The sequence below is a fragment of the Ranitomeya imitator genome, chromosome 6, assembly GCF_032444005.1.
Source record: "Ranitomeya imitator isolate aRanImi1 chromosome 6, aRanImi1.pri, whole genome shotgun sequence".
In the NCBI taxonomy this organism is placed as follows: Eukaryota; Metazoa; Chordata; class Amphibia; order Anura; family Dendrobatidae; genus Ranitomeya; species Ranitomeya imitator.
Window position 1 is genome coordinate 102,453,614 of NC_091287.1, and position 18,797 is coordinate 102,472,410.

Here is an 18,797-nt window from a genome sequence, read left to right on the forward strand (position 1 = left end):
AAAATGGCAACACAACCCTAAGACTTTTTTTTAAACTTCTGGGGTTTTTTAACGCTAAAATAATTAAAAAAAAAAACTGGACATATTTGGTAATGCCGGAATCGTACTGATGTGGTAATTTTTACTACAATATGTACGCCAAAAAAAACAATTCCTAAAAAAAAAATGTTAGAATTGCAGGCTTTTTTTTGCAATTTCACAGCACAAAAAATGTACCACTTCGGGAAGAGGTTAAATTGCCCCTCATTATGATTGGGACCCTTATTATAATACAATAATATTAAATAATAATACGTTCATTGTGCCATACCAGTGCACAGATTTGTGCAATATCAAGTTGTATACAGCTGCTCACTGCATGCAAATGAAGAAGGATGTCACCGGTGATGCATTTCCTCGACCATCAAGTGAGAAGCGGAACAGCGTCCAATCCGGGTGAAAGGTTTGAAAAAATCTTTAATCCGCCATGTTTGAATAAATCTTTAATCCGCCATCATATTGTATGATGGCGGATTAAAGATTTTTTCAAACCTTTCACCTGGATTGGACGCTGTTCCTTTTTTCACTTTATTGCTGTATTCTCCAAGTGGCTTCCTTGGATTGGAAGCGTGAGTGCTTCTAACGAATTGCTGTCAGATGCCTCTTCTTGTTTGCGTTTCTCACCCAGGCTAGGCCGACCTCAGTAGCTGCAGTCACATCCGCCTGGGCATTCTCTAAGCCGCTCACATCATCTCCTCAGTCCCAGGCAGCAAAGACATTGAGGAGAGGGTGCAGAAGTACAGAGAATGTCAGTCAGACTGCAGACACTTTCTCTTTTTAGTGAACCTTTCTTCACAAACTGAGCAGCATTTCTATCCATAAAATGGCTGCAGGTGGAGGAGCACGTGACCAGCCCTGTCCATCAGCCTCCAACAATTAGAAAAAAACTCGCAAAGAAAGCTGCTCTTCTATTGGAGACAATAGTTGGACAGGTCTGGTCACTGCTCCTCCACCAGTTGCCATTTTATAGACAGTACAGATGTTCAGTGCTTGAGACAATAAAAGACAACCCCAACCCCTGTAAAAGGGTCAAAAAGACAATGGAGGCAGTTTATAAGGCTGGGGTCACACTTGTGAGTGCAATGCGAGAAACTCGCGATTCAATACCCAGCATTGCTGCTGGCACTCGGGACCGGAGCTTTCAGCTGCATAGAAATACATGAAGCCGCACACTCCGGTCCCGAGTGTCGGCGGCAGTGCCGGGTATTGATGCGAGAGATTCGCGTGAGTTTCTCGCATTGCACTCCCAAGTGTGACCCCGGCCTAATAGTTAGGAACCTGAAAGGTTCCCTATAAGGCCACATTCATACATTCAGTATTTGGTCAGTTTTTTACCTCAGTATTTGTAAGTCAAAACCAGGAAAGGAATAATCAGAGGTAAAGCATAATAGAAACACTTCACCACTTCTACATTTTTTCACCCACTCCAGGATTTTGGCTAGCAAACACAAATGCAAAATACTGAATGTGGCCTAACAAGGAAATGTTCAGTCCACTTTAAAGAGTATTCTCATCTTTTTGGACTTTAAAATTTACATTAAAATGAATCTAATATGAAAAGTTGAAGTTTAAAAGGAAAAAAGTTAAAACCAGTGCAATACAAAGCAAAGCATTTACTAAGTTACATAGCTGCCCAATGCTGAATTTATGGAGGTATCTTCTCTAAAAAGCATTCATTATACAGGAAAATTCCCTTGACACGATGGCACATGGAGTCATCATATACCTCTGTATGATCAGCACTCGGACTACTGTTATTCAGTGGGACAGCCCAGAAGAGCGATTTTTTTACTCTGACCAAATGTGAGTTTGAAAAAAAATCACAGCATGGGCTAGTTTCTTCTATAAACTGGATGAGACTCACCCACTGAAGTCTATGGGTCATCTGTGTTCAGTCCATATGTAATCTGTTTTTTTTATAGCATCAGCTATTAAAGTGGCTGTCCAGGACTTTAACATTGATGGCCTCTCCTTAGTATTGAATCACACCCACCAATCAGCTGTTTCCAGTGTCAGCAGCGGCCGGAACTACTCAATTGCGGAGGTGCACAGCTCTTTGGACAGTATAGTGGTCGCGGCTGGGCACTGCACATTCACCTACTATTGATTTGAATAAAGTAGGCAGCGCTGTGCTTTGCAGCGAAGTAACTGATCAGTTCCGACCGCCACAGACACAGGGAACAGCTGATATGCGGGGGGGGAGGGCGGGGCAGATGCCGCATCTCTGCCGATCAGGCATTGATGACCTATCCTAAGGATAGGCCATCAATGTTAAAGTCATAGACAATGAATTTAATGGCTGATGCTGTATAAAAACAGTTTGAACATGGACTGCACACAGATGACAAGTGAGAAAATCCACTAGTCTGGATGAGAACCTATCTTTATTATCACTTTCTTCTATCATCTAATACTATAGGCAATATAGAATTCTAATTCTGTACATACATTATGCCATAACACATGACAAATATTATTGCATTGCAATAAGCAGACAACCTTGTCATAATGCCTAAAAGCGTCCAGTAATGTGGAAAAACTATGATGGTTTGCTTTCTTTAAGTGTTGCTGAACAGCTGCCAATACTGCTTTTTGTTTTTCTTTACCCCGTAGAAAATCTTTGGAGGCTCGGCAGTGAAGAAGATCTCCAACTCCTGAAACAAAAGACAGACACTGTTAGGCCCACTTCACATGTACGTGTCTTTGGTACATGTAGCATCCATTTTACATGTACCGGAGACACGTATCCACGTACCTATTAAATCCTATGGTGATGTTTCGGTAGTAAAGATGACAATTTGAGATGGGCGGACTCATGGATGTTCGGTCCGGCGGGTTTGGACAAACAGTTAAAAAAAGAAGTTTGGGTTCGGCTACCAAAACAGTACCCGAACCTGAACCCGGACCCCATTCACTTGAATGAGGGGCCCAAACATCCAGAGTTTGCCACGCTGTCATGTGCATTACAGCACGGCAAGCACTGCTTCTGATCGACGGTAAAATCATTACCTCTGGTCAGAGCGTCACGGTTCCCACGCTGTCAAATTACAGCATTAGCCCGCAGCTGTGATCGGAGGTATAAAGTTTACCTCTAGTCACTGTCGTCAGCTGATGGGACTACTGCTCCCATCAGCCTAAGCCTCCTGCCGCTAATAAAAGTGAGTGGAGGTGGCAGCTGGTAGGTGTATTCATCAGCGGGTGTCTGCGATCTAAATAAATAATTTTTAAAAAATGGCGTGGGTTCTCCTGTATTTATGATCACCAGCCAGGCAAAATTGACAACTTGGGGCTGCTACCCTGAGCTGTAAGCGTTAGCAAAGCTGGTTATCAAGAACTAGATGGTGGCCCGATTCTAACGCATCGGGTATTCTAGAATATGTATGTATGTATGTACGTCGCGCTTAGCACAGCCACGTAGTATATAGCACAGCCACATAGTATATAACACAGCCACGTAGTATATAACACAGATAGCCACATAGTATATAGCACAGCCACATAGTATATAGCACAGTCACATAGTATATAGCACAGCCACATAGTATATAGCAGCCACGTAGTAAATAGCAGCCACGTAGTATATAGCAGCCACTTAGTATATAACACAGCCCACGTAATATATAGCACAGCTCACGTAATATATAGCACAGCCCACGCAGTGTTGTGAATTCTGTGGCTGAGTTCACTTCTGTGGTCACAAGTGGTATTGCAGTCTCTGGGCTTCCTCCCTCAGGTGTTTTGGTGAGCTCGTTGGCTGCCTTGCTATTTAGCTCCACCTGAGTCTGTCTTCCTTGCTCCTTGTCAATGTTCCAGTGTTGGATCTGAGCTACTGCATCTTTCCTTGGGCCTGCTGCTCTGCTAGATAAGTGCTTCTAGTTTGTTTTCTGTTTTTTCTGTCCAGCTTGCTATTGTCTTTTTCTGGAAGCTCTGAGAAGCAGAGGGGTGCACCGCCGTGCTGTTAGTTCGGCACGGTGGGTCTTTTTGCCCCTTTGCGTGGTTTTCGTTTTAGGGTTTTTTGTAGACTGCATAGTTCTCTTTGCTATCCTCGCTCTGTCTAGAATATCGGGCCTCACTTTGCTGAATCTATTTCATTCCTACGTTTGTCTTTTCATCTTGCTAACAGTCATTATATGTGGGGGGCTGCCTATTCCTTTGGGGTATTTCTCTGAGGTAAGTCAGGCTTGTATTTCTATCTTCAGGCTAGTCAGCTCCTCAGGCAGTGCCGAGTTGCATAGGTAGTTGTTAGGCGCAATCCACTGCTGCTTATAGTTGTGTGAGGATAGATCAGGTACTGCAGTCTACAGAGATTCCACGTCTCAGAGCTCGTCCTATTGTTTTTGGTTATTGCCAGATCTCTGTATGTGCGCTGATTACTGCACGCTGTGTTGCCTGATTGCCAGCCATAACAGTACAAGGAGCCACACCAATGATTCCCAATAGAGGGAAAAAAGAAATCCTGACATCATTTTTTTTTCTTAGCTCTGTCTTCAGTCTTTTTTTTCCCCTAGACATTAGAGTGCTTCAGGACACAGCTGTGGACATGGATATTCAGGCTCTGTGCTCCTCAATGGATAATCTCGTTGTAAATGTACAAAAGATTCAAGATACTATTGATCAGAAATCGATGCTAGAACCAAGAATTCCGATTCCTGATTTGTTTTTTGGTGACAGAACTAAGTTCCTGAGCTTCAGAAATAATTGTAAGCTATTTTTGGCCTTGAAACCTCATTCTTCTGGTAATCCTATTCAACAGGTTTTGATTATTATTTCTTTTTTGCGCGGCGACCCACAGGACTGGGCGTTTTCTCTTGCGCCAGGAGACCCTGCATTGAGTAGTGTCGATGCGTTTTTCCTGGCGCTCGGATTGCTTTACGATGAGCCTAATTCAGTGGATCAGGCTGAGAAAAATCTGCTGGCTTTAGGCCAGGGTCAGGATGATATAGAAGTATATTGTAAGAAATTTAGAAAGTGGTCAGTACTCACTCTGTGGAATGAATCTGCACTAGCGGCTTTGTTCAGAAAGGGTCTCTCTGAAGCTCTTAAGGATGTAATGGTGGGATTTCCTATGCCTGCTGGTTTGAATGAGTCCATGTCCTTGGCCATTCGGGTCGGTCGTCGCTTGCGCGAGCGTAAATCTGTGCACCATCTGGCGGTATTGTCTGAGAGTAAACCTGAGCCTATGCAGTGCGACAGGACTATGACTAAAGTAGAACGGCAAGAACACAGACGTCTGAACAGACTGTGTTTCTATTGTGGTGATTCTACTCATGCTATTTCTAATTGTCCTAAACGCACTAGGCGGTTCGATAGCTCTGCCGTTATTGGTACTGTACAGTCCAAATTCCTTTTGTCCATTACCTTAATGTGCTCTTTGTCATCGTATTCTGTCATGGCGTTTGTGGATTCAGGCGCTGCCCTGAATCTGATGGATTTGGATTATGCTAAACGTTGTGGATTTTTCTTGGAGCCTTTGCGGTGTCCTATTCCGTTGAGAGGAATTGATGCTACACCTTTGGCCAAGAATAAGCCTCAGTACTGGGCCCAGCTGACCATGTGCATGGCTCCTGCACATCAGGAAGTTATTCGCTTTCTGGTACTGCATAATTTGCATGATGTGGTCGTGTTGGGGTTGCCATGGCTACAAACCCATAATCCAGTATTGGATTGGAACTCTATGTCGGTAACCAGCTGGGGTTGTCAGGGAGTACATGGTGATGTTCCATTTTTGTCTATTTCGTCATCCATTCCTTCTGACATCCCAGAGTTCTTGTCGGACTTTCAGGATGTATTTGAAGAGTCCAAGTCTGATGCCCTACCTCCGCATAGGAATTGTGATTGTGCTATCGATTTGATTCCTGGTAGTAAATTCCCTAAGGGTCGTTTATTTAATTTGTCCGTACCTGAACACACCGCTATGCGCAGTTATGTGAAGGAGTCCCTGGAGAAGGGACATATTCGCCCATCGTCGTCACCATTGGGAGCAGGGTTCTTTTTTGTAGCCAAGAAGGATGGTTCGCTAAGACCGTGTATTGATTACCGCCTTCTTAATAAGATCACTGTTAAGTTTCAGTATCCCTTGCCATTGATTTCTGACTTGTTTGCTCGGATTAAGGGGGCTAGTTGGTTCACCAAGATAGATCTTCGTGGTGCGTATAATCTGGTGAGAATCAGGCAAGGAGATGAATGGAAAACGGCATTTAATACGCCCGAGGGTCATTTTGAGTATCTGGTGATGCCGTTTGGACTTGCCAATGCTCCATCTGTTTTTCAGTCTTTTATGCATGACATTTTCCGTGAGTATCTGGATAAATTCTTGATTGTTTACTTGGATGACATTTTGATCTTCTCTGATGATTGGGAGTCTCATGTGAAGCAAGTCAGAATGGTTTTCCAGGTACTGCGTGCTAATTCCTTGTTCGTGAAGGGATCAAAGTGTCTCTTCGGTGTGCAGAAAGTTTCATTTTTGGGGTTCATCTTTTCCCCTTCTACTATCGAGATGGATCCGGTTAAGGTTCAGGCCATCCAGGATTGGACTCAGCCGACATCTCTAAAAAGTCTGCAGAAATTCCTGGGCTTTGCTAATTTTTATCGTCGCTTCATCTGTAATTTTTCTAGCATTGCCAGACCATTGACCGATTTGACCAAGAAGGGTGCTGATTTGGTTAATTGGTCTTCTGCTGCCGTGGAAGCTTTTCAGGAGTTGAAGCGTCGTTTCTGCTGTGCCCCTGTGTTGTGTCAACCTGATGTTTCTCTTCCGTTCCAGGTCGAGGTTGATGCTTCTGAGATTGGTGCAGGGGCGGTTTTGTCACAGAGAGGTTCTGGTTGCTCAGTGTTCAAACCATGTGCTTTCTTTTCCAGGAAATTTTCTGCTGCTGAGCGTAATTATGATGTGGGCAACCGAGAGTTGCTGGCCATGAAGTGGGCATTCGAGGAGTGGCGTCATTGGCTTGAGGGTGCTAAGCATCGCGTGGTGGTTTTGACTGATCATAAGAACCTTACTTATCTTGAGTCTGCCAAGCGCTTGAATCCTAGACAGGCCCGTTGGTCGTTATTTTTTGCTCGTTTTGATTTTGTGGTTTCATACCTTCCGGGCTCTAAAAATGTGAAGGCGGATGCTCTGTCTAGGAGTTTTGTGCCCGACTCTCCGGGGTTATCTGAGCCGGCGAGTATCCTCAAGGAAGGAGTCATTGTGTCTGCCATCTCCCCTGATTTGCGGAGAGTGTTGCAGAAATTTCAGGCTAATAAACCTGATCGTTGTCCGGCCGAGAAACTGTTCGTCCCTGATAGGTGGACTAGTAAAGTTATCTCTGAACTTCATTGTTCGGTGCTGGCCGGTCATCCAGGAATCTTTGGTACCAGGGAGTTGGTTGCTAGATCCTTCTGGTGGCCATCTCTGTCACGGGATGTGCGTGCTTTTGTGCAGTCCTGTGGAATTTGTGCTAGGGCTAAGCCCTGCTGTTCACGTGCCAGTGGGTTGCTTTTGCCCTTGCCGGTCCCGAAGAGGCCTTGGACACATATTTCGATGGATTTCATTTCTGACCTTCCCGTTTCTCAAAAAATGTCGGTCATTTGGGTGGTCTGTGATCGCTTTTCTAAAATGGTCCATCTGGTGCCCTTGGTTAAATTGCCTTCCTCCTCTGATTTGGTGCCTTTGTTCTTCCAGCATGTGGTTCGTTTACATGGCATTCCTGAGAATATTGTTTCTGACAGAGGTTCCCAGTTTGTCTCGAGGTTCTGGCGAGCCTTTTGTGGTAGGATGGGCATTGACCTATCTTTCTCCTCGGCCTTCCATCCTCAGACTAATGGCCAGACCGAACGAACCAATCAGACCTTGGAAACATATCTGAGATGTTTTGTTTCCGCTGACCAGGATGATTGGGTGTCATTTTTGCCGTTGGCTGAGTTCGCCCTTAATAATCGGGCCAGCTCGGCTACCTTGGTCTCTCCATTTTTCTGCAATTCTGGGTTCCATCCTCGTTTCTCTTCAGGACAGGTTGAGTCTTCGGACTGTCCTGGTGTGGATTCTGTGGTGGACAGGTTGCAGCAGATCTGGACTCAGGTGGTGGACAATTTGACCTTGTCCCAGGAGAAGGCTCAGCTTTTCGCTAATCGCAGACGCCGTGTGGGACCCCGACTTCGTGTTGGGGATCTGGTTTGGTTATCTTCTCGTCATATTCCTATGAAGGTTTCCTCTCCTAAATTTAAACCTCGTTTTATTGGTCCGTATAGGATTTCTGAGATTCTCAATCCGGTGTCTTTTCGTCTGACCCTCCCAGACTCCTTTTCCATACATAATGTATTCCATAGGTCGTTGTTGAGGAGATACGTGGCACCTATGGTTCCATCTGTGGAGCCTCCTGCCCCTGTTTTGGTGGAGGGGGAATTGGAGTATATTGTGGAGAAGATTTTGGATTCTCGTGTCTCTAGACGGAAACTCCAGTATCTGGTCAAATGGAAGGGTTATGCTCAGGAAGATAATTCCTGGGTTTTTGCCTCTGATGTCCATGCCCCAGATCTTGTTCGTGCCTTTCATGTGGCTCATCCTGGTCGGCCTGGGGGTTCTGGTGAGGGTTCGGTGACCCCTCCTCAAGGGGGGGGTACTGTTGTGAATTCTGTGGCTGAGTTCACTTCTGTGGTCACAAGTGGTATTGCAGTCTCTGGGCTTCCTCCCTCAGGTGTTTTGGTGAGCTCGTTGGCTGCCTTGCTATTTAGCTCCACCTGAGTCTGTCTTCCTTGCTCCTTGTCAATGTTCCAGTGTTGGATCTGAGCTACTGCATCTTTCCTTGGGCCTGCTGCTCTGCTAGATAAGTGCTTCTAGTTTGTTTTCTGTTTTTTCTGTCCAGCTTGCTATTGTCTTTTTCTGGAAGCTCTGAGAAGCAGAGGGGTGCACCGCCGTGCTGTTAGTTCGGCACGGTGGGTCTTTTTGCCCCTTTGCGTGGTTTTCGTTTTAGGGTTTTTTGTAGACTGCATAGTTCTCTTTGCTATCCTCGCTCTGTCTAGAATATCGGGCCTCACTTTGCTGAATCTATTTCATTCCTACGTTTGTCTTTTCATCTTGCTAACAGTCATTATATGTGGGGGGCTGCCTATTCCTTTGGGGTATTTCTCTGAGGTAAGTCAGGCTTGTATTTCTATCTTCAGGCTAGTCAGCTCCTCAGGCAGTGCCGAGTTGCATAGGTAGTTGTTAGGCGCAATCCACTGCTGCTTATAGTTGTGTGAGGATAGATCAGGTACTGCAGTCTACAGAGATTCCACGTCTCAGAGCTCGTCCTATTGTTTTTGGTTATTGCCAGATCTCTGTATGTGCGCTGATTACTGCACGCTGTGTTGCCTGATTGCCAGCCATAACAACGCAGTATATAACACAGGCCACATAGTATATAACACAGTCCATGCAGTATATAACACTGCCCACGTAGTATATAGCAGCTAGGCAGTATATAAACACAGCCCACGTAATATATAGCACAGCCCACGTAGTATATAACACAGCCCACGTAGTATATAACACAGGCCAAGCAGTATATAACACAGCCCATGCAGTATATAACAGCCCACGCAGTATATAACACAGCCCACGTAGTATATAACAGGGTGGGCACCATATCCCTGTTAAAAAAATTCAGATAAAAAATAGTTATATACTCACTCTCCGGCGTCCACCGAGGCTGTCCCAATGCGCGCGATTCTGCCGCCAGCTTCCATTCCCAGTGATGCATTGCGAAATTACCCAGATGACTTAGCGGTCTCGTGAGACAGCTAAGTCATCTGGGTAATTTCGCAATGCATCACTAGGAACGGAAGTTGGCGGCAGCATTCGCGCGCATCAGTGGACGGCGGAAGGTGAGAATAGCACGATTTTTAATTCTTTTTATTGTTTTTAACATTATATCTTTTTACTACAGTATTGCTACTGCATAGGCAGCATCAATAGTGAAAAGTTGGTCCAGGATGGGGTGACACACTGGCACTGACTGGAGGAGAGTAGGGAGGGGGCACTGACAGGAGGAGAGTAGGGAGGGGCCAATTCGCGGCCAGACTAAGCCTGTGACTGATTGGTCGCGGCCTGCTGGCCACAGCCAATCAGCGACGTGGGATTTCCGTTACAGACAGAAAAAGACAGACAGAAGTACCCCTTAGACGATTATGAAGATAGATAGATATACTGTTTTTTTAGATATTTAAATATATAATTGGAAAAAACGGTGTGGGGTCCCCCCATTTTTGACAACCAGCCTTGCTAAAGCAGACAGCTGAGGCTGGTATTCTCAGGCTGGTAAGGGGCCTTGGCTATTTTCCCCCAGCCTAAAAATAGCAGCCCACAGCTGCCCAGAAAAGACACATCTATTAGATGTCAAATTCTGGCACTTTGCCCGCCTCTTCCAACTTGCCCTGTGGAAGTGGCAAGTGGGGTTCATAATTGTGTGGTTGATGTCACCTTTCCATTGTCTGGTGACAACAAGCCCATGGCTTAGTAATGGAGAGGCGTCTATAAGACACCTATCCATTAATCCTATAATTGTATTGTAAATAAACACACAGCAAAAATAAAGTATTTTATTTGAAATAAAAACAAAACATACCTTTCCATTTTGTATTTAAAAATAACAAATATAGTTACACTCACCTAATGCTCATTCCTCTGAATCCCTCATCTCCTGTAATAAAACAAAAAACAACAATATCCCTCATCTGTCCATCATTCTGTCCCACACCGTAATCCATGTCTGGGGATTACCAGTTTTCAACCTGGATGGTGCCAAGATTCAACCGTCTAGGCTGAGAACCACTGATGAATGAGCTGCTGGGAGCGCAGCATCAGTGAGCAGCGGTGACGTCATCGAGGTTACCGTATGTCACTGAGGCTGCATTCCCAGTCGGGTCAATGAACTGCGGTGACCTCCCCCCAGTGAGATCACCGCTAATACAGTGAGAAAAAGTCTCACGGTGCAGAGGCGAGTTCAGAGCAGTTCAAATGAAAGTGAAATTCTACTGGTGAACTGCGGTGAATTCACCTCAGCATTACCGCGACTGTTTGACCGGCTGTAATGATTTTACAACTGATCAGAAGCAGTGTTCATGGTGGCCGAACCCAAACAGTAACACAGACTTCCTGGTACAGTCTATGTTTGGTGTTCATGCTCGAACAGTAGATGTTCGGTACAAACGCCGAACATTACTTTTCGGATTCGCCCATCTCTAATGACAAGGGCCAATGCAAGTCAATGGGTTTATGTAAATACATACAGCACACAAAAACCCGGAGTCTGCAGGAGACTCCTGTGGTTGTCATTGTAGATCTGCAATGAGCTTCACCCCATGGCCAGCGTTCATAGCAGATGATCAATTCTGCTGTGTAGCACAATCAGAAGATTGCAGTTTCAAGTCTCCTAAGGGGACTATTGAAGCAAGTGAAAAGTAAAAAAAAAAGTTTTAAAAAATATATTAAAAAAATAAAAAAATATAAAAGTTCAAATCAACACTCTTTTGCCCCATTCAAAATAAAACAATAGAAAAAAAATGCGCTTATTTTGAATTGATGGGTTCAAAAACACCCAATCTATCAAAATCTAAAAATAATTTATCCGATTGGCAAACGGTGTAATCAAAAAAGAAAACAAAAAGCCAGAATTACAGGGTTTTTTTTGGTCACAGCAACATTGCAATAAAATGGAATAACAGGCGATCAAAACATCATATGTATCCCAAAATGGTATCCATAAAAACGTCAGCTCGGCGCGCAAAAAGTAAGCCTTCATCCTGCCCCAGACCTTGAAAAATGTAGCCACTACAGGTCTCGAAATTTGGCGCTTTGGATTTTTTTTCACCAGTTAAATAAAAAGGAACCTATACATGTTTGGTATCTACAAACTCGTAATATCCTGGAGAATTATAATGGCAGGTCAGTTTTAGCATTTAGTGAACATGGTAAGAAAAAAAAATGTGGAATTGCACTTTTTTGGCAGTTTCACAGCACTTGGAATTTTCTCCTGTTTTGTAATATACTATATGGTAAAATCAAAAAGCAAGCCTCATACGGCCATATTGGCAGAAAAGTAAAAGAGTTATGGCTCTGGGAAGAAGGGGAGCAAAAAATTAAAACGCAAAAAAGGAAAATCCCAAGGTCGTGAAGGGGTTAAGTGGATGTGTGAAGGGGTCCTTTTGTGGACTTAAAGAAGACCTATCAATTCTCCTGAAGCTGCAAAAAAAGTGATAGTAGATGAAATGGTAAGACTTTTCTTAAAATCTATTCGAGGGGTACCGTGTCTGTCTCCTTCCCTCTAGCCCGACTTATGGCTTGACCGGCTGGTCATAGCCCTCTAACCACAGGATCCCCTGCTCAGGGTATAAATTTGATGCAATTTTCTCTGGTATTAGGGTCCGGGTAAAAAAAAAAACACCATTCCCCTTCTCTTGCTTTTATAGAGCACACTGATGAAGGTCCACAGTTGACCGAAACATTTGTGAACATTGTGATACTGTATGTATTGTAATAAACACTTTTGCATCAGACCCACGAGAGTGTGCCAAGTATATATTCTAGAGTTTTCTCAAATATATGTAATTATCAAATGAGAAGATTTCCATCAATATTACAGGGTTTTACTTTCACTTAACTGGAGTAAGTGCAAAATCTGGTAAATTCTCTTCTCTTGTAGATACCAAGTGTGAGGGGGAAGCTGGTTCTATACAGCTCCAGCTTTGTGCTGAGATTATGGAACTTAAGAAGCACTCCTAGGGTAAAGTCACTGGTCCACAGACTACAATAAAATAATCGATTAATCTAATTTTCTGATAAATTTGCCTCAATGAATTACTAAACATAGCAGATTATTTCACTAATGCATCCAAATGGTCAGCAAAAAAAAATATGAAAACATGTAAAATGGAAAAATACTGTATATTTTTACATTCAAAAAGAAATCCTACCATATGCTTCAGGTTGACGTAGCATCCCAAACGTATGATCAGCAGGAACCTTCAACGTGTCTGCAATCCTGTGAGGTATATAAAATATGTCCACATAACGGGAAATATCACAGATGTAACAACATTTTGGAGTTTGATATTTGTCTCTGTATTATTATATCAATTGATAACAAAAGTATAGCTGCTGACTATAAGACCAAACAACCTGTAGACAGAATGCAGCCATGTTTCCCTAATGCAATACACATCCTTTATTAAACTCTTCATCACCTTGCAATTTTGCGTTTTTTGCTGCCCTTCTTCCCAGAACCAATAACCTTTTTATTTTTTTATTTTTCCATGAATGTAGACGTATGAGGGCTTGTTTTTTTTTTTTTTTGCGGGACGAGATGTACTTTGAATGACACCATCGATTTTACCCTAGCCCTGCTATGTGTATCATAAATCAGGATCTCCTATGAACACTGGTCTCGAGAACACGTTTATAGGAAATTTACAATGACAGGCTTGGGGTCTTCTGCATATGACACACCCATCGGTGCCCCTGTCACGTGATCGCACAGCGCCGATGGGTGTGTCTTTTGGTTACGCTTGTTAGATGTTGCTGTCAGAGATTGACAGCAGCATTTAACATGTTAACATCCACGCGTGGATCGCGGATCCACCTGCAGCAGTTAGAGGCACATGACAGCTGATCAGCTGTCATGTGCAGGGAAAGATGCAGGCTCAGCTGCGGAGCCCGCATCAAATGCAGTGAGACGACCTTGGATGTACCTATGCGTCCAAGGTTGCAAACGGGTTACTTTTTTATTGATAGATCATCAAAAAACTGAATTAAGCATAATTAAATCAATGCGGTGCTGGGCATATACAGGTGAATACAGCTCAAATTGCAGCTTGGGATACATGTAAGATACATAGCCCTGGTAAATAACAGCTTCAGCTAGGGCTGAGCTGGGACTAAAAAGATTCCCCTAATTATCTCTACAAATGTTCTTTATTTGGTGATGTCACTCACTCAAACCCCTTCTTGACAAATCAGGTCCTGATATATGAAGCTGAGAATCTTATCCCACTTTATACTCGGCTGGGGTCGGCAGTGTTACACAGCCGCCACCCTCTCTAACTGCAGTGTCCATAAAAGCAAAAATAAAAACCTGGTTTTGTTGTGTCTGTAAAAATCTGAAGTTTACAAATATATTATGCATCTCGCAATGTATACATAAAATAAAAAAATAAAAATACTCAAATTGCAGATTTTGGCTCATCTTGTGATTAAAACATCCCATGTACCTCAAATGTTATAAATTAAAAACTATATTTATGGAAATAAAACTTCCTCACTGGTTATTCAACAGAAAAAATAGAACGCTTTGAGCCTAGAAAAATAGCTGATTTACTTTTTCAAACGTTTTCTATGACTGTATGTCTGCAAGTGGTTACATATGTAAAAAGCCACACCATAAACTTTCCGTTAGGGTCCAGTGTACCCTACCATTATACAAGCACAAAAATACCCCATATTACTGGTAGGCAATGTTCTCACTATCAGTATTTAGTCAGTACAACAACAGGAGTGGAACAATTAGTGGAAAAATATAATAGAAACACGTCACCCAATCCTGGTTTTGGCTTACAAATACTGATGAGAAATACTGACCAAATACTGAACGTGTGAACGTGGCTTTATTCAGATTCAAGTTCTAATAAGTCGTCCTGCAGAGTATTCTTACCTTGCAGAATACTGCACTGATCAGACACAGTCACAAGCAAAATATACAGGGTGGGCCATATATGGGGATAAACATGGGTGGGCCATGTATATGGATACATCTAAATAAAATGGGAATGGTTGGTGATATCAACTTCCTGTTTGTGGCACATTAGTATATGGGAGGGGGAAACTTTTCAAGATGGGTGGTGACAATGGCGGCCATTTTGCAGTCAGTAATTTTGGATGTATCTTTATAAATGGCTCACCCTGTAGATCAAATGAAGAGGATCTGTCATGAATCCTGGCAAGTCTGTTTTGGAAAATAACTCTATCCTGCAACTATTCTGCACCATTGTGTCTTAGAACTCAGCATTGCTCAGTTCCTGCCATTTCTCCTGTAAATGAATGAATACAATGACAACTGACTGTTACCATTCTCCATCTCAAAGGGTTGTGTCCCTACTCTGACAGTATCTGACCATGTGGGACTATGTTACATGAATACATTGAATGGGAAATGAACTTTCAGAAAACTCTGCATACATAAATAGAATACATGAATTAATAAACTGTGTAATATTATTTTAGAGAAATTTGTTTCTTTCACCAATTATGAACCATATCTTCCCTTCCCCCTGAGCCTCCTGAACTTGTCAACCCCTTTAAGCTGTTGAGCGGATATCTGGGACTATTTTAATTTTTAACTATTGTCCTAAGAACTAACAGGCAGGAACTAACTACCTGCCTGTCCTATTCAGTGCCGGCTCAGAGCGATCACTGCTCGGTTCTGCCATCGTATCTCCTGTTTCACGTCAACAAAGCAGCTTTTCTTCTTCTGAGCTGCTCTACTGACATCATGTTGACTGACAGCTGGCTCCTCGGAGCTAGGCAGCAGGGAGCAGGTTGTCAATAACAATGACATTGGCAGTCACGCCCCATCAACAGAGCAGAGCAGAAGAGAAGCAACTGCTCTGTCAATGTGACATCAGCAAAAGTGGCAGAATAGTTGGCAGGAGCTGTGTATCACTGTTCTGTACTGGAAGAGATTGGCACCAGGTAGAAGAGGTCTCCCTGTTAGTTCTTAGGAACTTGAAGACACAAAAGAGCACAGTGATGTCAAAAATACTCTGTTTTAAAAAAAATCACAGTAATAAGCAAGTGCCAGTCAAAAGATGGAAAAAACAGGGTATTTAGTTGATACTTTTTTTGCAAAAATGTATACTAAGCTGCTCCACCAATCGTCAAGGTATACCCATATAGAGCAGTCCTACCCAATGTATATAAGTTCTTAGGAACATAGTAAAAAGCTAAAATAGTCCCAGATAATCCCTTTAAAGAGGACCTGTCACTATTTTTTTTTAAATCCTCTTTTTGCTCTTATTTTATTCTTGCTGTTCCTCTGAGTATTCTGATTCTTTCCTTTTTTTCAAATTTGCCCTACAGTTCAAGAGATATGGGCTTTTTTTACTGATAATTTTATGGTCTTGACCAGGGAACATGGTTGAAAGCATTCACTGTGGGCGTCTTTAGGCTAGTCTGCCTTACTGCATTAGGAATTACGCCATCCGCCCCTTGGTAATGACCATAAAAATTAGTACTAAATGAAAAGACCTCTGGAATTTCTAGCGCATGGGTGGGGAATCTTTTTCAGAAAAGAGCCATTTGGATATTTATACCATCTTTCGGGGCCGTACAAACTGCCGCTAAATCTGCCCACAAAGTACGTCCTGATGCTGACACTGGTGTCAAGACACAATCTTTCATTGCACACGCATCAGCATTCAGTAGTGAGCACTGCGTGTGTGTGTGGTCACATTAATTAATGGGCCAATGGCCGGCAAAATACATCTGCCGTACCAAGCACTGCAGTCCCCAGGAATCTGCCCAGGGCCTGTATAATGTTCATCGAGGGCCGTAAACGTCCCTTGGGCCTGAATGAGGTTCCCCATCCCTGCTCTAGAAAATGTAAAAAAAATGAATATTCAGGGGACCAGTGGGAATAAAATGAGAGAAAATACTGGCCACTTGTAACAGATCCTCTCCTGTTTTATGGAAAATGAGAGGGGAGGAGGCACGAGGAGCAGAGTGAGAAAGCTGGAAGAGGGAGACACAAAATGATTGTGCGGAGCATTCTAACAAGATCAGCCAAGATCCTGATTCACATCCATAGAGCTCAGTTCTCCTGAGCTCTACCTCAGTGCATGACATTGTACTGCAGCATTAGCCACATTCTTAAAATCTGTTCACAATTAACACTATTATCCTCAATCTGGCCTGGACTTTAGTTTGCATATCCATTAGCTTTCCTGTAGCGTGATTGCAGAGAGAATGATGATTTAATGACAGCTGAGGTCGCTTGAACGGCCTGTGCCTGTCATGTGATTTGTCCTGTGACGTCCACCCAGTGGCTGGGCATCATAGAAGACAGTGATATTTACTATATACAGAAAACTAAGTATATAAAATAAGTTTTTAAAAATGTAAAAAAATAAAAAAAGATATAAAAATTTGAATTACACCATTTATCCCAGTTAAGCCCTTTCCAACCTTTGGCATTATAGGTACATCCAAGGTTCCCTCCCCCGGTTTGCTGCAGGCTCTGGCACTGAGCCTGCAACTTTTCCAGCACATATAAGCTGATTTCATTAGCTGACATGTGCCCCTAACAGCCACAGGTGGAATTGCGCTTCACTAATGCCGCCCATCAGCGCTCGTGACACATGATCCTGGGTCGCCGATGGGTTGGCATGAAACCCCTCTGCAGGAGACCACTGTGGTTGTCATTGCCGGATAGCTATAAGTGCAGTCAGGCGGATGGCGCTCATAGCAAGTGAGCATTTCTGCTGAAGCCCTGCTATGTGCAGCACGGGCAATCAGATGCCATGGAGACTATTAAAGCAAATGTAAATTAAAAAAAACATGTTTTTAAAATATTATTGATTCCACACTTGTCCCTACTTCTACATCTTGTAGAATGTAAGCTCGCAAGGGCAGGGTCCTCGCCCCTCTGTATCAGTCTGTAATTGTTAGTTTGCTTACTGTAAGTGATATCTGTAATTTGTATGTAACCCCTTCTCATGTACAGCACCATGGAATCAATGGTGCTATATAAATAATAATAATAATAATAACAATACTGACAAATTTGGCTAACTCTCCAGAAGGGCATCAGTAGGTGATCCTCATCTCAAAATACACCACACTCCAGTTTGGCTGCATTATATAGTCAGTCAGTGATTTACGGCTGCTTATGCAGACACTTTAACATATGTAGGGTCGAATTCCAGTGGGTTACAATATTGTAAATTATATAGCGCTTTGACAGACCAGTCTGTTTTTGCAAAGCTAGGAGGGGGTTCTTTGCCAAGTAAGAACAGTTGAATTGAACTGACACTTTCCTAGTAATAGCAACTACCTGCCTCAAGCAGGTATATTTGCTAAATAAATATTGCAGTATTAAATTTAGGATGTGGGCCATGCAAGGAGCATGAGATACTTTACCTGACCATAAGGCAGCCTGAATATTCTAGACTTTGGCGCTCATGAGGCATAAGATCATCATTAGGGGTCGTACTACTAGTGCCAAACTCTGAACATGGATTTCTCCCAGCCAGAAGTCCATTTTAGGAGAGAGAGAAGTGAAAAGAGAGAAAAGAGCGAAGAGAGACTTTTGCAGTACCCTACCCCTTACTATGACCATTTTTTAACACAAAAGTTTGGGTCCCAATTGACTGTTATGGGGTTCGGGTTCAAGTTCGCGTAAACTTCTTGTGCTCGAACCAAACTTTGGACTAAAGTTCAGTAAAACCCGATGAACACGAACATCCATGGGACCACTCATCCCTAATCATCAGTAATAGAATGCAAAGGAAGGTGAAGGGGAAAGGAGAGTCAGCTCACCAACAAAGTAGCAGCATGGTACTACTGTGGATCTCGCACTGTGGCCCAAGATCAGGCTGAGTTAAATTGAAAAAAGAGGAAAATTCAGCAAAGCAGCAGGTGAGTATGAATAAAATCCATGATTTATTGAGAAATATCTAAAAATAGTTCAATGGGGCAGTTCCTCCAGTGGCCTGACAAACTATGCGTTTCAGCTACTGAGAGCCCCTACGCA

The 18,797-nt window shown here is 43.1% G+C and overlaps 1 protein-coding gene across 1 annotated transcript in view; it reads right to left on the bottom strand.

Annotated features, from left to right (window-relative positions):
- Positions 1–18,797, bottom strand: part of EFHB (EF-hand domain family member B) — a 90,414-nt gene that overhangs the window by 11,460 nt on the left and 60,157 nt on the right. The window contains exons 8-9 of the mRNA XM_069729972.1: positions 12,970–13,037; positions 2,539–2,693 (exon numbers count right to left, since the gene is read on the bottom strand). Of these exons, the coding sequence (XP_069586073.1) occupies positions 2,539–2,693; positions 12,970–13,037 (223 nt within the window). The remainder of the gene's footprint in view (positions 1–2,538; positions 2,694–12,969; positions 13,038–18,797) is intronic.